This window comes from Artemia franciscana, chromosome 11 (assembly GCF_032884065.1).
Source record: "Artemia franciscana chromosome 11, ASM3288406v1, whole genome shotgun sequence".
In the NCBI taxonomy this organism is placed as follows: domain Eukaryota; kingdom Metazoa; phylum Arthropoda; class Branchiopoda; order Anostraca; family Artemiidae; genus Artemia; species Artemia franciscana.
The window spans coordinates 16542552-16565197 of record NC_088873.1 but is presented as its reverse complement, the minus strand read 5'-3'; the positions used below and the strand labels follow the sequence as shown (position 1 = coordinate 16565197).

Sequence of the window (22646 nt, the reverse complement as noted above, 5' to 3'; positions counted from 1 at the left end):
GACTTCAAACTGTCCAAAAACTTTACCCCCCCCCCTTTTTGCAAATATAAAGCCCAAATTATACATTTCCCATCTATTCTGTCACTTTTCTTTGTCTTGTCTCACGCTAAACTGAAAGAAACTAACGAAGAAACCGGTTTGTTCTCGAGTTTTATGCAGCATAAGCTTGAGTGAGTGGCGTACAATACACAAGTACCAAAATCCCTTCCCCCAACGGAAAAAAAATAGAATAATATTCTCAAGTTCGGAAAGCCTTATTTTCCACGGGGGTATTTTCCGGAGGGTGGGTGGGTATTTTCCATGGGGGGTGGGTATTTTCTGTGAGGGGAGGTATTTTTACGTTTTCTTTTCAGGGGGTAAACGCCGGACACCATTATGAAGTGTGAATTACTTTCTTAACATGTTTCGTTCTTAATAGCCCCTAATCCAGATCTTTACCCTATCATCTATATTTATGACCTCCATACATAATATCCCAACCATTCACTTTTTCGACCTGCAACTGTTAGTGTTTATTCATTTTTTCACTCTAAATAATAGATTTTCGATACTTTGCTCATTAACCATTAAAAGATTAAAGCAGATTTACATGCCGTGATCGTCTAGTGGTTAGGACCCCACGTTGTGGCCGTGGTAACCCAGGTTCGAATCCTGGTCACGGCACTTTTTTCCAACTTTTTGATATTAAGCTAAATTTTCATTTTGTGAGGTGCCAGGAATTTGCCAGGAAGAGCTTCTGAAACTTTTTGCCTTAGTTATTAAAAAAAATTCAGATAATATCCCAAATAGAAAAAGTTTCTTAAATAGTGAGCACTGAAAAACTTAGGCTACTTAAAAAAAGAGAGAGATAGAAGTTTACCTCAAGCCTAATAGCAGTACTTAATGACTCAAAATTAGGATCCTCTACTATGTCACCATCACTTTCATCAGTAAACTCTTCCTCTTGCTTTTTAGACTTTGCTTTGATCCGTCTCTAATAAAAGGAAAACGCTTTAAGAACGAAAATCTATGCTGTAAATGCACTATAACATGAAAACTGGTAATTAGAAAGATAATGACATTCTTTATAATAAATTTTTCAGAAAACTGAAAAATAGCAAAAAATATTCACTTTTAAACTCGCAGATAAACATCAGCCAATTTTATACTAAAAAGTTTTTTTTGGGTGGTGTGATATATTTTCCATATCATACAAAGAACGATTTGCTATGCAATTGTTGTGAAATTATAATTTGAAATCTAACTAATTCTGAGTCAAGTGTCATCTCTTTTCCACTGAATACTTCAGAACAAAACATTCTTATTGTGTAGTATTGTATTTAATTATCTATCTTCGCCAGACAATTAAAGCATCAGAGCTACACAGGGTGGGGGTGTACTTCATATTCAGACTTGAGGTGAGTACGAAGTACCTTTTGGACAAATTAAATTAGTGTCCTAAAATCCATTTTTGGTCCTTTACAGCCTCCCCTCTAAGGATCGGGTTTGTCTGTGCCTATTTCAAGGATTAAAAATCCGTAAGGCAAACACAATAGTAATCATTAGTTTTGGGAGACGGCAGTTTCAAAACAATTAATCTTATGAGCATTTATTCTTATCATTCATTAAAAAAAATTCTACAAAAGAAGTTTTTCAATAAAAAGTAAAGAGCTACACTAAACCAAAGATGAGCAGAAACACAGTCAAATAATTATTCAATCATGAAACTACAATAAATCAATATCAACAAATAAATAAATACCAAAAAGGACCGAAATTACAAGAAATAACCAAGTGAAACACAAAACGGGCAGAAACTACCACAAGAGAAATAGGGTTGTGACTTCTAAAACCAGAATGTAATTTGAACTTCATTGAAAACAACTTTTATTTCGAGTCACGTATTTTTGTTTCTCATAACATCAAAAAAAAAAGAAAAAAAAATCTTCATCATATCCACGATCAGAGCCAACGCTGAAGGGTAAAGGCCATAAGGCTCCAAAGTTTTGTTATTATTTTTTTTCCATAAGCACTTCATATGGGAGAAGAGGGATCATTCGATTGGAAATAGAAAGTTTTAGTGCCCTTTTTAGGAGTAAAAAGTGATTGGTGGGCTACTAGTCCCTCCCTCACGCCCTCTTTTCCCCAAATGCATTCGAACAAAATTTCTAGATAGCCATTTTGTTCACAATAGTTCAAACATGAGATAACAATAACTCCGGGGTTGAAAACCCCCAGAACCTGAGGGCAAGTGATTTAAGTTATACTTTAAGGGCATGTAAGGTTTTTATGGAAAGAATTATCGTACAAACTTTGAAGGAAGCTCATTTGATTGGAAATGGAAAGTTCCTGTTCCCTTCTTAAGAGTCAAAATTGATCGGGAGGGTAACGAGCCCTTCTTACACCTTTTCCCCTCAAATGAATCCGATCCAAAGAGAGAGAGGAGGGAGAGAGGGGGATTTAATTTAAGATTGCAGTGTAACTCGGGGAGAGGGTTAATTCTGGGGAGGGACAAAGGATTAATTCAAGATTGTGGTGTAACTCGACAAAATATATGGGAAATATAGGTACTCAGCTAGGTAACAGCTAGGTATTTTTTTTTACCAAAAAGTTGGTTAAACTTAACTTTACAATCAAGGCGCTAAAAAGATCAGACATAGAACAAAATAACCTAAATAAAATTGTTTACAATTTAGTTATTAAAATCGAGTGAAAGCGAATCTTACAGAAAAATTAAGGGGAAATTTTTAGGGCGGAGAATATGGCCTGCAATTCCAGCTGAAGAAATATCAAAGAACATTAAAATAAGGCACTTTTGCCTTTAAAAGTACAATTTTCTAAGCTCAGCGTGGGGGAGGGTGCTGATTACCATTGATTTTTGAATAGAGGTAAAGAAATGTTTAGTTATAAGAATCAGAAAAAATTCAGAAGTCTTAGGAGTGAAATTGAAAAATAAAAATCGAGTTAGAAATGGAAATTGAATAATCAACAAAATGAAGCATTTTACCCAGTATTGGGGAAGAGGCGAGGTATCATTAATTGTAAAAGATAGAATAAAAGTGAAAAAAAAAATCCCCGCTACTAAATAAAAGGTATTGGAGTGGATGAAGCATCACAACGACCGTTTTATGAGGTAAAATAAAATTTAAATTCAGGACAAGTTCAAGCTTAAAAACTTATAGTCTTGAGTTGAAGTGACGTTCAAAGCATAAAAATAGAATAATCTATAAGATGAAACAGACGACAGATGTTTTACCTAACAAATTCAGATTCCTGAGGTACAGTTGTGAAACTTAAACATGATTAATGTTCACACATGTGATGTGGGGAGCCACAGGTGTGAGGTGTTTTAGCGCAAGTATCAAGTGGGTCAAGAAACCAGCAAATAGGAAATGTGCTGGCAACTGATACATTTATATAGTCGATGTGGTCGGAAGTGATCCGTGCATATAGATTTTGTGTTTGGAATTATGGAAATATGTAGTATTTCGTTATCAAAAAGGAAAAATGTAGCTACGATACAAAAATGTGGGCATTCTTATACTGAGAATCTGGACAAAAATGGCCATACTCACCTTTTTTGGTGGAAGTTCTCTATCCCCAAGTAAATTTTTAGGGCATTTGTATGATAGATGGCCAAGCTCACCGCATTCATAGCATTTTGATTTATCAGGATATTCTCTCCTTCTAATAAATTCAGCTGCTCTTCCATTATCCCTTGCTAAAGAAGCTTTCAAAGTACGTCCAAAAAGCTAGAAAAAAATGTGAAGAGACCTAAATTCACAAGGCATTTTCTACTTATTTTCTCAATTGATCTTTCAAACTACATTTTGCCTTCCCTATATTCGCGTCAATCAGCCTTCGAACAAGTACGTACACGAGGAAGAGAAAGAGGAGATCATTCAGACTCAAGCCCTTTATGAAATACGAGATTCTTACCATATTTTATTTCATTTCTTATGGTTTCATTTTTTTTTATTATTGGTTGGCCTACTATTTTCCAAGTGTGCGCCTCCGCTCTCTGGAAAAAAAAAAAGGCACATGAGCCAGGCTTTAGACCTCATTTGACAGCGTTTCTACCAATTTCTTCCTTTTTGACATTTCTCAGGTTTCTAATAATCTATGGAAATGTCCATAGTGACACGTAAAACAGAAGATGCTTTGATGTTTCATATATTATGAAAAGTGGTGGCGTTGCTGGTTCTTTTTCTGAGACTTCTCTCCTTCAGCCCTCGCAAACGAGCCCTTGCTTTATTCTGTCGCTTTTTTATTACCCTTACATTTTGTTATTGCAATGACTCTTGCACTCCAAAATATGGCCCTCGAATGTCGCTATTCCAAGTAGATTCTATACGGAATTTCTTTAAAAGTCTATTTTTTTCTGATTTTCATAGTCTATAGCAATGTCCACTCTTTCAATATTCATTTGTGAAAATTCCATACCTCTACCCCAAATATTTTATCTGTTTAGGAATGTTTCTTATAAATTCTGCTACTAGTTAAGTTTTATTTCTGAGGGCGAACACATGCAGAATTACCAGAGTGTGCACAAGAACAGACAACATACAGTGGTTTACGGGAGCAGCACGATATTACTAACATAAGTCCTACTTCTGGAAGCGACTGCCCATGGACCTTGTTAATGGTGATACCAAAATTAGGTCCTATTGAAGGTTAATAGTCTTATGAAGGCAAAATGTTAATCAGCATTAAGTATGTAAAGCTTTGGAATAAGAGCATTATCTACTTTGTAGTTTCCAATCAAAATTATTGCACAATGATGTTTTTGTTTCTTTTATAGGCTTGGTACTTTACCCTTTCATATCCTTGACGGTTTCAAATCTTAAATCAGCCTAACTAGAGCTCTTGAGTTCAAGTTTACGGTCAGAATGAATGGGAATTCAGATAGGGCAGCCAGGCGCGGCTGCCCAAGCTGCCATAGACTGGCAGCTCTGGTGCTATTAATATTGTTGCAACTGTTTTCTTTAAATTTAGTCGTTATTTGGAAACTTTATTTCTTATATTTTTTTTTTTGTAATTCTGAAGTAATGAATTCATAGACTGATGTTTTTTTTGCCCTGGTCTACGTTTTGTCATAAAGACATCTTTCTCGACCAAAATACTTTCTCTAAACCTTTATTTTACCAGAAGGTTGACTTAGGTAGAGATTGTCAGCCCTGCCAGAAAAATATTCATGTTATCATTGTCATTCAAATCTGCATGTTGAATCTTGTGTAAAAACAGAAATGAAATTTAGAATAACTCAACTCAGACACACAAATTTTCATCGTAACTGCTAGGTTCATACCTAAGGATGGGGAAGGGTAGCCACATAAATAGAAATCAGAACCCGGGATAAACATGACTCCTATAGTCTTAAAGGTGAATTGCAGCGTATCTACTGATATCAGAAGAGTAAAATCTTACACTTTCTTCGTTATGTATGATAAATCTGGGTGATTTCTCTTTCCTTGTGATTTCTTCTATTCTTAATTCAGTTATATTTGATCGACCAATTAGTGCTGTTAAACAAAAGGCACACGCATTTGACCCTCTCCTTGAATCTATGGTTAATTCTAGCTGCAATTATCACACTGCCATTGACTATTGTGATAAAATTATACCCTCACTGTCTTTGAATAGTAGCTTCAATGTATCTTGTTTGAATGTGCGTTGGATAAGAGATAAATGGGATAGTCAGAAACCGTATTTGTGGTCTGATAACTCTTGTCCTTTTAATGTAATAGGTTAAACAGAAACATGGTTATCTGACGGTGAAAATTTAACAGCTTATGTTACCCATGGTTATGTTGCTGTTCATGTCCCTAAAATGGTAACAAAGTACTCATGGGGTATTTCTTTATCTATAAAATCTGATATTGAATTTAGTAGAAGGTTTGACCTTGAATCCTTGTTTACATCAGTAATGTCAAATAGAAGGACAGTTTATTCTCTTGTCATTGACCTGAGAAGCCAGTTTGCATGTGATACTGTTTGTTTCTTTTTTAAGCCCACTCCTTATCCAACACATTTGTTATGCGATTTGCTTGGTCAACTTTCTTGTGTGGGGTTTCTCTAGACTAGAAATTAGACTAGAATTAGACTATAAATTAGACTAGAAATCTAGAAATTAGACTTTCTCTAAAAAACGTATTTGTGTTTTGGAAGATTTTAATTATAAAATGGTAAATATTGGATCAAGTGGTGATGACCATCTCTTTGATGTGCTTTCTTCTTCCAGGCTACTTCTTTCACTTTAATTCCTTCTTGTGTTGACCCTACAAGAAATTCTGACACTTTAACATATACATTTTCATTTCTTATTCTCCTAATTGGAAATTTACTTCTGGTCTTGTTTTCACTGATCTTTCTCATCACTTCCCTATTTATCAATCACTTTTTGTGCCTAAAACTGAGATTGCTGTGGATGAGAAAGGTGAGTCTTCTTTTAGAAATTTTACAGATAAAAAAATTTCTAATTTAATACATAGTCTTCAGAGTAATGATTGGTAAACATACGAATATAGAAGTTCGTTACGTAAGTTAATCCGTAAGTTGCGTACATTTTTTTACCAATGAAAACGTTTGTAATAAATTAAAAGTTCTAGTTGCTTTTTAAAGTAATCTTGGAGTAAAATTGGAGGGCAACTAGGCCTCCTCCCTCACTCCTTTTTCTCAAAATCTTCCGATTAATTGCTTTTAATTAATATGCAAATTTCGTTTTAATTATTTATGTGCGGAGAGCCAAGATCAAAACATGCATTAATTCAAAAACGTCCAGATATTAAATAAAAGAAACAAGTTTTTTTAAATGAAAGTAAGGAGCAACATTAAAGCTTAAAACGAACAGAGATTGCTCCGTAAATGAAAGGGGCTTTTCCTCCTCAACGCCCCGCTCTTTACGCTAAAGTTTCTTACTGTTTTAAAAATAGAGTTAAGAGAAAGAGTCAAACTTTAGCGTAAAGAGCGAGATGTTGAGGAGGAAAATCCCCTTTCATATACGGAGTAATTTCTGTTCGTTTTAAGTTTTAATGTTGCTCCTTACTTTCATTTAAAAAAAACTTGTTTTTTTTATTTAGTCGTATGAGAGACGTTCAGGAGCGAATCATCCTGGCTTATGGGAGTGATGTTATACCGTAAGCTACTATGGTGAAATTTCTTGGTGTATATCTTGACGGTTTTCTTTCTTTCAAACCCCATATAACTCATAACCACTTCCTTGTCCTCCGCCAGTCTTCAATGTTGCATCGGGTTAACTCATTTCTTCCCCCAGATGTTATATTTTCTCTTTATTATGCTTTTATTTTTCCTTACTTCTCTTATTGTTGTCCTGTCTCGGGTAGAACTAACAAATCTCTTTTCTGCTCACTTCAAAGATCCCAAAAAGGGGCAGTGAGGGCTACTTTTCTTCTACCTCAGTTTTACCCATCCTCTGATCTTTATAATGATTCTGGAATAGCTCCACTGGACCATATTGTGAGTAAAAGGTACCTTTATTCAGTGTATCTTGCTTTTCTAGGTACACTTCCACCGTCTCTGAAGCAGTTTTTCTTACGAACAGGCTCAGGTAGATACTCTTCTTCTCTACGTAGTTCTTCTGGCAGATTTATTTTACCCAAAAAATGATCAACAGCACCTCAGAGGTCTCCTGTTTATCAGTCAGTTCTACTATGGAACTCCATCCCTCCTGATGTACCTCTATTTCTCTCTGTAAAGACAGTTTCTCGTCGGGTGTTTCTAGTTTAGATTTTTTTTTTACTCTATCCTAATTTATATGTCTCTCTTCTCTTCTCTTAATATATTTTTCAGATTCTAAAATGTTTTTGGATTCTATCCTAATTTTTGATGTCTTTCTTCATTTAAATTCCCTTTCAATTATATGTTTAATTTTCCTTTTAAATCTCCTATCTGATAAATGTCCTTGTCTTGTTCCAGGTTTTTTTTTTTCTTCTTTTGTATATGCTTGTATTTTTATTGTATGTGCTTTTTTTATTGGGTGCTTTTAAAAGTGTTTTATTCTTGTTTTTTTTTTTAGTATTAATAAATTGATTGATTGATCTGCATTATTCTCATTTCAGGCAGATTATTTTTATGATTATAAAGAAATTATAGGGATGTAGTTTATGCATTCCTATTAAATATTTATTTTAAGCGATAATATATATTATTTACAGCCAAAAAATGTTACAGTGTTGCTTGTAAATAAATAAATCCCCTCCCCCCCAATACCATTAATAGACCTCCAATAAGATCTAAGAAAAGAATTTTAAAACAGATGACTGTTGAAAGGCATTACAGAGAAATTCTAAACTCTTCTGATAAGCTATTGGGTAAAAAAAAAAAAAAAAAAAAAAAAAAAAAAAAAAAAAAAAAAAAAAAAAAAAAAAAAAAAAAAAAAAAAAAAAAAAAAAACCCTGAGAGCGGAACGTTAGGTATCAGAATAATGGATATTTTTGTAAGACTCGAAAGATTAATAAAATTTAGTTCTCTGAAACACGTTCAAAGACTCAAGAGCAGAGTTGCAACAGATGGCATATAATACCTAGTACCAAAAGCCATTTGGAATATTAATGAGTCGGCAATGGCCGCAATTATAAACAGCGGCAGGAACATCTTATATATATATATATATATATATATATATATATATATATATATATATATATTCCTGCCTCTGTTTATGGGCGCTTTTAAATTATTCTGAGTTTCATTGATTTTGGCTAACTTATTAGAATTTCCACATTCTCTTGTTCATTTTTGCTCCATCTTCCGCTATTTTTTAACAGCAGGAGTAAGAATTTTGTGCACACTTTCTTAAAAAGCAGTACATGTCAAACAAAGAAAAAAAATTTCATCGACGGACTCAACGAAGTCATATTTTAAACTACTTTAACGGGAAGATTAAATAGAATAAGGTTAATAATATAGAGTAATATATAATGCTTTATCACCTTTTTTTTAAGAGAAAAGTGAAGCTATAAATTGACAATCAATGATATATAAAATTCCATATCTTCACAACTACTATTTCTACTACTACTAATAACTCATCGCAGCACCAAGCCGCCAGAGGTCAACATATCTACGCACACTCCTCCTCCCACCTAATATATTCAAGGCCTCCCTCTTTACACCCTCCCAGGAAGTTCCCATTTCCTTCAAATCTTTATTTATGACATCCTCCCAACCCAGACAAGGACGAACTGCTATCCGTGTAGCCCCAGATGGTTGGCCAAAAAGGACAATCTTCGGACCATCTTTATCTTTAAAAATGGGTATAAATAGATACAGATAGTTTGTATTCCCGTCTTTCGTTTTTTAACGTCACCAATATAACAGACTATCATATTTTCACTAATAGAATTAAATATTAAATGATGAGCTAAGGGAGGTTAGATCTTAATTTGTAAATAAAACTTTTCACCTTCCATTTCGAGTCGACTTCTGAATAATGAAAAATTAATTCACAGTCTACATGTGGGTGATAAAGTTAATGGAATTGGAACTTTTTTGTGAGCCACTTGTTAATGTTTTTCACCTATATAAATCCAAGGTACTAGATACAATAAATTTGCATGCATTTTCTTTTGAATATACGTTTTACCTATTTTTTTTATACATTTGTGATATACTAAAATCCAAGTAATATGTGCATTAGGTTTATGCAGCTGATAGAAGACTCGGTATTTGAAAAGCCTCCATGACGTGTTTACACCCGTCTTTGCAGGTTTGTTAGAAATTTTGGGTCGAATTATTTTTAAGAAGTAGAACTTTACGACATCAAAATTTGCCAATGAGAAAACAAACCTCCTTATTGTTGAGTTCTTTGACACAATTGAAAGCTTCATCTCTGGTCAAGAAAAGAACAAAAGCGACACCTTTGCTTCTACGCTTTTCATCTCTGAGAATCGTCACCCTGAAGAAAAAGGAATTGTTACAACGAGTCAGGTTAAAATCCAGTGGGACTTCTGGGCTAATGATATATTTGGGCCTTAGATAGAGAAAACTTTATCTAAATATTAAAGGGAGCACGTAGAGCACCCATAATTCTGGCTCTTCAATATTTACAAAAAATGGCCAATTTTTCATATTAGAAGGAAATTCCACAGTTTCCTTGCTTAAAATGGAAGTTTTAATTTATGCGAAGTGAACTACTTAACAAGACACAAATTTGTAGCATTTCTCAGTGCTTAGCCCTCAAGCTTTGGGGCCATATCCTGTGACCTACAATATCACATTAGTAACACAGATTAAATAAATTTACAAAATAAGTTGGACTTAAAACAAAAATAATGCAAATCTTCAAATGAACAGAAAATAATCGTTTTCAGAGGAAACAAAAAAAGGACTTATTAAAATACGAATTAGTAACTTTCAATGTAGTTTTTCTATTTTAAAAGGACAACATTTTGTCAATGCTTATTCGTCTTGCTTCCATTTTATCCTAATATCTAAAATTGATATCGAAGTCAACCCTTTGAGACGTCACTTCGTGTTTTTAAGGCAAAGTGTTTAGTTTTCTTTAGAACTGTTTTGAAATGGCGAATCAGTAAATGATTCGCTGATTTGATTCGGAATTTAGATAACAGAAAAGACGTAAGATATGGCATAAATCAGTTGAAAGACTATCCTAGAAAATCTTGACAAGTGGTGCTTATTAAACAAATACTAGACATTTTCTTATTTCAGCAAAATAAGAGATAAATTTATGACTTAACGGAAAATGATCAAAGCTCACCTTTTTCTTTCTAGTTGCCGATTTATCTTACACTATTTCTTTCATTTCATACGTTACGACATTGTGATGACAAGCAAATCCCAGAGGAACGAAAAGTTTGGTTGCTATTTCGTAAAATAACCAGCCAATCGTTATTTGATGGTAAATAAATGACTAAAACTACATTAACTACTAGACAACTATGTCACTGGGGGCAAAAATTTTTAACAGCGCGACTGCCTCACTACTCGGGACCAATGGGGACGTACCCAGTTCAGTGTTTTTCACAGTTGAAAAAAGTTTGGAAGGATAGGAAGATATGTCTGCGAATCAAGGTTAGAATGTTGGAAGCTACTGTGATGACAGTGGGCAAATATGATTCTGAAGCATGGTCGCTCCGAAAAACGAAGGAAGATTTGCTAGGTGTTTTCCAAAGAAATTACATACGGATTGTTTTGGTTACCCGACTGACTGACAGTATTTCTAACAGTAGACTGTACGAAATGAGTGATTTAATTCTGATTTCTAGGGCTATAATGAGAAAAAGGTTTAGATGGCTAGGGCAAGTTCTGCGATTGAAGGATGAAAGATTGCCAAAGATTGTCCTTTTCGGCCAACAGTCTAAGGCTAAATGGAAAGCAGGTCGTCAACCGTTGTGGTGGGAGGATTTTGTAAAGAGAAATTTGAGGGAAACGGGAACTTCTTGGGAGGGTGTAAAGAGCAAGGCTTTGAATAGATTGGGTTGAAGGCAGAGCACCCGTTAGCGAGTTGACCTCAGGCAGTTTGGCGCTGCAGTGAGTTGTTAGCAGTATTAGTATATTACCACTTGAATTGGTTCAAACGCAGAAGTTAATGATGCACTGGTCAAACCCTTTTACGCTTTGCAGTTCGTATTTTAGATGATTGCATTGATTGTGTGATGATATAGAGAGATAGTGCTTAACGATATTTGCCTGTCTTTCTTTTTTTCTTTTTGTTTAAAAAAACCTTTTTGTCAATATTACATTTTCTCTTAAAATACTTTGAAACGATGCACTTTCTGATTTGTTTAGACGAAATATATATTGTTTAAAAATTTAATAATATATTATTAAAGAAAACAGTTGTCAAACAGTTCGTGGTAACGAACTGTAGTAAGGAGCGACCCGGCTCAATAGTAACCAAAACTCTAAAAAAAAAGAATTTTGATGCCAATAGCTAAATCAAATGAATCGCATTTTTATGCTGATTTTAAATATATAAGTTTCATCAAGTTTAGTCCTACCCATCAAAAGTTACAAGCCTGAGAAAATTTGCTTTATTTTAGAAAATAGGGGGAAACACCCCCTAAAAGTCATAGAATCTTAACGAAAATCACACCATCAGATTCAGCGTATCAGGAAACCCTATTGTAGGAGCTCCTATCTACAAAAATGTGGAATTTTGTATTTTTTTGCCAGAAGGCAGATCCCGAATGCGTGTTCAGATCACGAAGAGGGGGATATGTTGGGGGAACTTTCCATCGAGTAATTTGTCATAGGGGAAGAAAATTTTCATGAAGGGAGCACAGGATTTTCTAGCATTATTTAAAAAAAAAATGAAAAAATAAATATGAAAAAGTTTTTTTCAACTGGAAATAAGGAGCAGCATTAAAACTTAAAACGAACAGAAATTATTACGCATATGAGGGGCTCACCTCCCCCTAATACCTCGCTCTTTACGCTAAAGTATTTTTAGTAATTTCAACTATTTATTCTACGGCTTTTGTGATTCAGGGGTCATTTTTAATGAATTGGGACAAAATTTAAGATTTAGTGTAAAGAGCGAGGTAAGGACGAGGGGGTGAACCCCCTCACATATGTAATAAAAACATGAGAATACAAAATTTTGTTATGTAAGCTAATTTATAAGTTACGTATATCTTTTACTAATAAAAACATTCGTACAAAAATTAAAAGTTCTAGTTGCCTTTTTAAGTAAACAAAACATCGGAGGGCAACTATGCCTCCTCCCCCGCTCCTTTTTTTCTCAAAATCATTTGATCAAAACTATGAGGAAGTCAATTAGACAAAAAAATATGCAAATTTCGTTCTAATTATTCTTCTGCGGAGAGCCAAAATCAAAACATGCATTGATTCAAAAACGTTCAGAAATTAAATTAAAAAAAAAAAAGTTTTTTTTAACTAAAAGTAAGGAGCGACATTAAAACTTAAAACGAACAGAAATTACTTCGTATATGAAAGGGGCTGCTTCCTCATCAACGCCCCGCTCTTTACGCTAAAGTTTTTTACTGCTTTAAAAAGAAGAGTTGAGAGAAAGAGTCAAATTTTAGCGTAAAGAGGGGGGCTTTGAGAAGGGGATAACCCCTTTCATATACAGAAAAATTTCTGTTCGTTTAAGTTTTAATGTTGCTCCTTACTCGCAGTTAAAAAAAATAGTTTTTTTTATTTAATTTTTGTATAAAAGAACATACCGAACTATTTTTCCGTAATTTTGACAGAGTTGGTATATATCACAATTAGTCAGCGAGAATGGTAGACTGGATATATGAACAGTGCTCTTACTTGGAGCCAAGACTGGGCGATTCATAATTTTAGTTCACACCTAAAAATAGAAAGATAGAAATAAAAAGAATCGAAAGATAGAAATAATTAGGTAATGAGCGCACAAAACCCATAAAATTATTCCATATCATAGGCAGCACAATAGCGCTGCCTAAGTAAAAGGCGATGTGGGCAAAATGTACTACTTATTTATTTATTTATTTTTGTTTAGACCAGGGCACTTCGTATCGAAGGAGTTGTCGTAGAAACTTCTAAAAGAGCTCATCCGACTGGAAATTGAAAGTACTAGTGCACATTATACTAATCGAAAGTGGTAGGAGGGCAACTAACCACCCTCCCACGCCCACGATTTCCCCAAACACATTCAATCAAAATTTTGAGATAGCCATTTTGTTCTTTGTAGTTGAAAGATCCAGAAATTATGTCTTTGAGAATGACAACCCCCTCCCTCACAGCCCTCAGAGCAAGGGTTGTAATTCATGCCCTGAGGGCATTTAAGGTTTATATACGAAGGATGATCATATAAACTTCGGAGGGGGCTTTTTGGATTGCTAATCAGAATTCCAAGTGTCCTTTTTGATATTTAAAGTGATCAGAGGAAGGATACTCCCCCCAAATGTATCTGATAGAAATTTTTAGATGGCTATTTTGTTCAACGTAACTGAAAGGCCCAAAAATTGTATCTTTGAGGATGACAACCCCCAATATACCTCTCACGGCAAAACTTGTCAGGTATACCCTGGGGGCATATAAGGTATATGCAGAAAGGGTGATCGTATAACTTCGGAGGGACTCATTGGATTCGTAATCAGAAGTCATAGTGCCCTTTTTAAGATTCACAATAATCGGAGGATGATTACCCCCCCCCCACACACACACCTCGTATTTTCCCGAAATGCATCTGATAAAAATTTTGAGATGACCATTTTTTGTCGTAGAAACTTCAAAAACAGTTCATTCGATTAGAAATTGAAAGGACCAGTGCCTTTTTCAATAGTCGAAAGTGATTATGGGGAAACAAACCCCCCTCCTACGCCCACAATTTCCTTTTGAGGATGACACCCCCTTCCCCACCACCACAGCCCCGAGGGCAAGGAAATTATGAACTGGGGGCATATATATATATATATATATATATATATATATATATACCTTCTGAAGACCAGAACATAATTTGAACTTTACTGATAGAATAAATGGCTGTGGATTGTCAGTTTAATATACGTGTACTGATATATATTCGTTAAAGTTTTAATAATTTTTAATTTATTAAAGTTTAAGAAGTTAAAACATTTTAATCCTATTTTGTTTGTTTAGATCATACAATAAATAACCGAATCAAACTCAAAACGAGCAAAAATTAACATGAGTAGGGCTGACAACCCCCGTGCCTTCTCAAGACCAGAACACAATTTGCGCTTTACTGAAAACAAAATACATTTATAATTTTTTCACATTTTTTTTTTACACTAGATATATGGAAGGGGAAGTCCTTTCTCTTTCGCTCCCATTACATCACGTGTGTCTAGTGTCCTCCAATTTTTTTGGTCACTTAAAAAGGGCACTAGAACTTTTCATTTCCGTTAGAATGAGTCCACTCGCAAGATTCTAGGACCACTAGGTCGATACGATCACCCCTGGGAAAAAAAAAACAACAAAAAAACAAACAAACAAATAAACATGCATCCGTGATCTGCCTTCTGGCAAAAAATACAAAATTCCACATTTTTGTAGATAGGAGCTTGAAAATTCTACTTTTTTTCGATTTTCGTTAAAATTCCATGACTTTTAGCAGTTTTTCACCCCTATTTTCTAAAATAAGGCAAATTTTCTCAGGTTCGTAACTTGTGATGGGTAAGACTAAACTCGATGAAACTTATATATTTACAATCAGCATTAAAATGCAATTCTTTTGATGTAGCTATTGTTATCAAAATTCCATTTTTTTAAGAGTTTTGGTTACTACTGAGCCGGGTCGCTCCTTACTACATTTCGTTACCACGAACTGTTTGATAAAGGCCGAAAATCTGTTTATTTTCATACATTCATTTCTTTATTTTATCATGGTAGGCAAGTTTGGATTTATATCTTTTAACAACAATAATTTATTTGTAACACGCAACAAAAAAAAACTAAGGAAAAGTGAAATAGAACAAAAACAGAAAGAAAAAAAACAACAAACAACAACAACAGATAAACAACAAAACAAACAAACGCCCAAACCAGTTGATGGTAGGGCTTTTGTTTTTGTGTGATTGTAGCTAAGAATTTATCATGGAGGGTTATAAATTTACACGTAATGCCTGTAGTCTCATAATTTGTAAGGAGTTCACGATTTCTGGTCGAATTAGGTAAATCAAATAAGACCTTCAAGTAGAGAAAGTAAGATAATGGAAGGCTGGTAAAATTACCGACACTTCAGCAAACTGAGGAAACTGACCTGGAACAATACAAAATGTTAGCACAATTTTAGCTGATAAAATGTTACTCAGAGTGTTCTAACTACACTTGCCGCGACACAAAAGTTTTAAATAAACAAATTGAATTTTCTTTCGCCAATCATCAACAAGATTTTTCCATGCTTGCAATGTCAGAACAGACAGAAATACTAGGATATATAACAGAACTAACCACTGGAATTAAACAATCCCGACCAAAAATGACGATGGAACACATCTAAACATGTTTCAGCTAAATTTTTGATATCTTAAGCCTTTTATCAAAGCCAAAGTTTCCATAGAAAATGAGACTTCCCACTTAAACTCTACTAACATTAAGCCTAAAAATATTGCTTTGTCGGAGCAACAACATCCTACTTTGTTAATACTTTATTGCCTTTGTGAATTATTGTTTTAATCCACTTTGTTTTTCTCTCAAGACTAATACGTTATGCTACTTCATAAATACATAAAAATATCGAGATACAATTCGGTAGAAACAGTTATTTAGTGTCCTCCTAAATAACAAACTAATCAAGACAATATACTTTACTTCACCTGATTTTGAAGACGAAGAGTGAAGAAAATACGGCAACGTAGTGAAGAAAAAAAGAAAGATTATAATGCTTATGGAGCTTAGCACTTATATATACTTAGTATAAATATTTAGCACCTGGCCAAGGTGCAATACACAATGATATCCTTCTTACCGATTCCTTATCTTAAGGCTGAAAACGTTAGCTGCTTTGGCTCGAGAATTTTGTCTTTATGAATATTACATCCATTTTGGTAAACACTGTCTTATTCCATCGTTAAGTATTGTTCGTTGGCTAATATATTATGCAAGTCCAAATGCATAGAAACAAATTGGGAAAGGGTGTACTTTAGAACGGACAAATTTCTGAAAAGAATAAAGCAACCCACTAAACAAAGTAGAAGTTAAAACCCATTTAAAAAATAAAACTATCTAACAGAATAAGTTAAACAGAGAGAAAAAAGAAAGAATAAACGTGGAAAGAGCTCTGCTGTAATACTAGCCAACAGAGGGCGGATGGGAGGGTATTATAAATTTAGCACTGCAACTTCACTTAAGTAACTAAGGGCATATAAAATTTGAAATCCGAAGAGACTAATTGGTATACATTAGGATTAGCGTCCTGATTTTTTTTTTATCTAACTTTATATCTTCATCTGTATTACTACGAGATTGAAACATACTGAAAATATTACTAGAGCGGAAGCGAGAAGGTGGATAGTGACTTTAAACTAAAAACGAACAGAAATTACCCTATACATAAGGGGGGGGGCTGCTGTACCATTCAAATTCCAACTCTGCGCAGGGGCGTAGCTGCAGTATTTTTATTAGGGAGGGGGTAACAGGGGATGCTATTGAAGTAGCTGCTATTAAAACGGTAGTGAAGAAACGTAACTATTTAGCACAAACGCTACTTGGTGAATTTAAAAGCATGAAAAAATACATTATAAACACATATTAAACAATCATAAATATAAGTACTGGTGCTTTACTTTTACTAAAATTGTCAGCAATGAGCTGCTACAGACAAGAGTAGTATAGCGTAAAGAAGATTTCGGGTGGGCGAAGGTGAATATATCCGGCTTTTTCAGCCAGAATCATCTTTAATGTGACAGTACATATCCCCTCCACTTCCCCAAAACCCAACACCCAGCATAGTATGCTCAATCTCATAATTGAATTGAACCAGGCTCTATTCTAATAGTCCAGGGTATTGCACTATTCATTTGCTCGTAGTTTTGACTAATTTTGACTCTGTAAGATTTAACTGGTTGTGCTAAAATTTTAATATAAGTGATTTATTGAAATATTATTTACGGTTTATCATAAGAAACGCAATAGCACAACTTAATAAATTACACGATAAGTCAAAGCCTTACCAAAAGTTGTGTAACATTATATTGTGACGTATTCCGCACATAGAAATTGCGACCGGATTTCAAATCTGAAATCATTCGAAAAATGATGTTAGAATTACTAAGTTATCCGTTGGGCATTGTTTGACAAAGAATATCCAGAAAATCTGAACAATTCTTGGCATCATTGCGACAGAAACCTGAAATTAATCAAAAATTGCCAGGGATGTCAATCGGAAGGAAAAATTGACTCCTAGAGTTTGAAAATTATCTTCCCTTTTGTATCTTTGAAAAAACAACAAATTCTATAAAAATTGCCCAAAGTTTTTCTAGTGTAAATCAAAGTATGGGGGGTATACATTTCCGGAGGGAGGTTACCCTGAATATCGTTTTGATTTCTAAAATTCCCTTCACAAGCAAAGATCGGTCTCCTAGTGCTGCATGACATAACTGATAACATAACTGATAACTATAGAAAAAGAGAACAGGTTGGTGCTGCTCATACGCGTAAACAAAATTTCCAAGTTATGGGAAAAATATATATGTCTTGCTTAAATTCACTTTATTCTATTCTCAGCAGACATTTCCTATGGCATACTGATGCAGGAATAAATGTCCCACAAGTAGCCCCGGGTTTTTGTGAAATGTGCCTAATTGTAGTCATAATTCTTTGCACATTTATGCCAATTCTTTTTGGGGCCTGGTAAAAAAATATTTGGAAAAGCGAAAATATCGAAAGTCAGAATGGTATTATACATAGAACCCGTACAAGATTTACAGGTTAGTATGTGAATCCGAAACCTATGGAATAGGACGTTATCAGCGCTTATTAGGCATTTCAGTGACAAATAAGTGAATCCGAGTTTCAATTAAATACTAGAAATAAAAATTAAAACAATTAAATGATTCGTGGAGCGGAGCGGATCCTCTTCTACCGAATTCCTTGATCAAACTACAACCGATTTATCCTATCTAGTTATAGTACGAGTATCATTATAAAAAGCACTAACTCTTATTTTCTTTTCAATGATATCCTTTTCATTCAGGAAATTATATTCGCTGTACATCTACCTTCTTATTATTCTATGATTCCATTTCTGTCCTATTTGCAGATGTAAAGAGTATATTCATTTCCACTTTTGAAAGTTTTATAACAAGAGAATCTAATCTTGAACTGATAGATTTTACGAAGGAAAAGCACCTTAAATATCAGGGGTAAAATTGACCTGGACAAACGTGGTTAAACAGGCTCAAATTTTTACTTCATGATAAGGTTTCAGAGGCAGTATATTTGGAAAAAAAATATAAATGTGGAACACATTATGAATTGTAATGGAACCCTATTTTTCCCGTTTTCCTTATGTTAAAAACGAGCATAGATTAATTAAAAAAAAATTATCTGCTCAAAGTAAAGAGCAAATTTGACACTTAAAACGAGCAACAGTTTTAAAGTTATTCAATAAATTATAGTATTTTTCCAAATTATTGGGGGGATTTGCCCCCCCCCCCTCAACGACCCCACTGACTCTGTGCGCTACAGTTTGATTGGTGCCATTATCGAAAAGAGTGATACGTGTACACAGCCTCCTGGTAATTTCAAGTGTGTTATTTCTCGACTGCCTTTAGAAATACTTATCAGAAAATTTTATTGTTTGAACACAAATGTGAATAAATAACCTTTTTTTGGTGAGAAAGAAATTTTTTGGTAATATTGCTCTTTTCTTAGAGTATTCCTTCCTTAAACATTGAAACTAAAGTCTACTTTAGTGTAAAGAGCAGGGGACTGGGGCTAACGGTAGCTCCCCTCATTTACAGACACTTTGTGTTCGTTTTCAGTTTTTATGTGACTCTTTATTTTCACTTGGAAAAAAAAAAAACATTTGTTTTTCAATTTGTTCAATTTTAATATTATATTTAAAGCATTTCAAGGAATTAGCCTTTAAAAGCATATTTGTGTATATTTCAATCTTCCTCAATAGAACAACCATTATGACTCTCAATCTCACATCGTACTTTACGAAGATGGAACTCCAGAGCCCTTTCAATATTCTAGCGCCATTATTTCAGTTAGACCAGCCCTCGTCATTACGGTTTAAGGAAATAGAATGAGGAGGGGGTAAATGATGTGGGGCTAAATTTGATCCCAGTGTTCGATTTAAAATGTCACATCAGGCTCCACATTTTTTTTATGACTTACTGATTCAAAAAGCTACCTTAAAATCGTAACACAACTCTATTTTAGCCATAGCGGGCCCTGGGACCAAAAAATGGCATGCAAAGGAACCTACTTGCATTTACATCAGTTTAAAAATGTCACTTGACTTCACGATTTCAGTTCAAATGAGACCTTCCCCTAGATTCTACGCTCAATGGTCCGATTAAGTAATCCTTGGTGACAAAAAAAAAGAAAATACAGAAAAAACGAACAAACAACCAAATAACGTACTCGTGAGGGATAAATGTCAATTTTCGCAGTTAGAAGCTTGGAAATTCTGTCAAGAGGTTCTTGGACATACAAAGCTTAATAGTGAAATTTTTATTAATATTGAAACACTTTCGAGAGTGTGTCCTATTCTAAGGTTAGGTAACATGGGCACTGGCAGTGGGGTTGCAGAAAATAAAATTTTCTGATAAGTATTTCTAAAGGCAGTCGAGAAACTAGACCTCCGTTGCCTGTGCAACGGGAAGTGTTGCAGCACTGTGCCCTGTTCCTTAGGGCACAGTTGCGGAGCAACACGTGCAACTGTGCCCTACGGGACACAGTTGCGGAGCAACAGTCTCCATTATGTCCTTCAGAGGACATTTTTCTAATGCGGCTTCGATTGTTATCTTGAAGCATCTTTGATATGGTTTTATTTCGAGCTCCTACTAAACTGAGTTTGGTAAAATGTTTAGCTGGTCCAGAAATAAACGAGAAAAAACTATTGCAAGTTCCAGTCTTATGGGATCGAGATCTGTCGAACCGCGTTGGGAAAAAAATTCTAGCTGGCCCAGAACCGAAGTTACCTCTAGAACGTCGAAACTTCGGAAATTATTTCTAAGAGAACGAAGCAACTTGGTATAAAGAACACTTCACTTCTTCTTGCATAACTTTCATAGCACTACTCGATAAAAATAAAATAGACATCAAAATCGAAAATTTAAGAAAATTTCAAAAAATCGGACTTTTCCGGAATAAGAGATTGACTTTTCCGGAATTATTTCCGGGAAATCTGTAAGAGCTACGGAATTTCATGCTTCAGTTCTCGAAAACATCAATAAAAGTTCTATATGAGTTCATAATTATTTTATCTCTAAAACGTTTACTTCCGAAACTAGGGCCGTCTTAACTTGACGCCAATTCGAAGTATTATGTTTCGAGACGCACATTTCGGGAATTATTTCCGAGAAATCTGAAAGAGATACGGAAATAACGTCTTATAGTTTTCTGCTTAACTTTTGATGGTCTAAGCTAGGAAAATATAAAACAAACCAAATTCACCAAAAAATTTAAATTGCCCCGAGGGCATGACAAAACTTCCAAATAGAAAAACCCAAAGAAGGAATTTTATTTCGGAGAAACTATTGTAAGCTACAGTTGTCAGGAGATCGAGACCTGTCGAGCAGCGTTGGAAAAAAAATTCTAGCTGGTCCAGAACAGAAGTTACCTCTAGAACGTCGAAACTTCGGAAATTATTTCTTAGAGAACGAAGCAACTTGGTATATAGAACACTTCACTTCTTCTTGCATACTTTTCATAGCACTACTCGATAAAAATATAAGAAACATCAAAATCGAAAATTTGAGAAAATTCCAAAAAAAAATCGGAACGAGATGGACTTTTCCGGAATTATTTCCGGGAAATCTGTAAGAGCTACGGAATTTGGTGCTCCGGTTCTCGAAGAGACAAATGAAAGTTCTACATGAGTTCAGCATAACTGAATTTCTAACAAGTTTATTTCCGAAGCTATGGTCGTCTTAACTTGACGCCAAACATCGAACGCAGAGTTTCTAAGAAAAAAACGGTTTTATTTTTTTTATGGAAAACTGTTAGAAATTTTAGGAACTTCTCTGGAACTTTTTTACTCTGTTTCACGTTTCCCTTCCCTCTGAAAAATCTCAAATTTTTAACTCTTACCACTTCGGAGCTACAGGTCGCTGATCACGGTGAAAAAAACAAAAAAAAAAAAACTACGAAAGCAGTAGTGTTGCTCCGCAACACAATAACACACTTGAAATTACCAGGTGGTTGTGTACACGTATCACTCTTTTCGATAATGGCACCAATCAAACTGTAGCGCACAGAGTCAGTGGTTTCGTTGAGGAGGGGGGGGTTGGCAAATCCCCCTCAACAATTTGCATCCCCCCAGAAATTTGAGACTATAAAGTAATCATAAGGAAACCAAAGGAAAGAGAGCAGAATAGGGAAAAACCATGAAAAAAAGGGGTGTTGCCCCATTGTTGACAGCCTGCCAATAGATTGCCCATGAGCTGGTATATGAAGCCAATATAATCAGAAATGTTTCCCCTGAACGGAAAGCTGGGAATTTCTGTATTTTCCCCCTGAACAGACACGTTTTTTATGTTTTATTATAATTTTTTTTTCCAGGAGTGATTGTATTTATCTAGTCGTCACTTTGAAAAAGATTTAATTTTTTACAGTTATGCAGGATAAAGACGTCAAATATATTGGTTTTTGGTATTCAAAATGAAATTAAAAATATTGACTTAAAAATTTTTATCTGATTTTCTTAATCTTAGTTTTAAAGTTTTACTTTGAACAAACTACTTTGATAATGCAATACTTTTGATAAACACTGAGTCTAAAGGCATTAAATATTTTGGTGTTTGACAACCAAGTTCAAAACTATCGATATTGTTAAAAAATATGCGTCCAACACTTCGGCATTGCTCAACAGAACTAAATGCTGGGACTTTATATCTTAGTTTTTTTTAAGTAGGCTATTGTTTTGTGTATTTTTTTATTTACTTACTTTTTTCATTTTTATATACTTTTAATTTAATTGACATACTTTTTACATTGCCTTTAGAAAAATGTTAGTCTCTAAGCTTCATGAAATAAAGAAGAAAAAAAAACAA

At 34.4% G+C, this 22646-nt stretch overlaps 1 protein-coding gene and 1 non-coding gene across 4 annotated transcripts in view; one reads left to right on the top strand and one right to left on the bottom strand.

Annotated features, from left to right (window-relative positions):
* The window catches only part of LOC136032890 (zinc finger CCHC-type and RNA-binding motif-containing protein 1-like), an 83480-nt gene that overhangs the window by 5058 nt on the left and 55776 nt on the right, over positions 1-22646 (bottom strand). For 2 of the 3 annotated variants that reach the window (XM_065713323.1, XM_065713325.1), the window contains 4 exons: positions 13149-13279; positions 9787-9895; positions 3555-3731; positions 860-973 (listed from right to left, as the gene is read on the bottom strand). In XM_065713323.1, the coding sequence (XP_065569395.1) occupies positions 860-973; positions 3555-3731; positions 9787-9895; positions 13149-13264 (516 nt within the window). In that variant the 5' untranslated portion in view covers positions 13265-13279. Of the gene's footprint in view, positions 1-859; positions 974-3554; positions 3732-9786; positions 9896-13148; positions 13280-15542; positions 15680-22646 lie in introns of all 3 variants that reach the window. The other variant, XM_065713324.1, reaches the window with a different exon arrangement.
* Trnah-gug (transfer RNA histidin (anticodon GUG)) lies at positions 592-663 on the top strand. The gene has a single exon. It is a non-coding gene; the product is annotated as a tRNA-His (tRNA).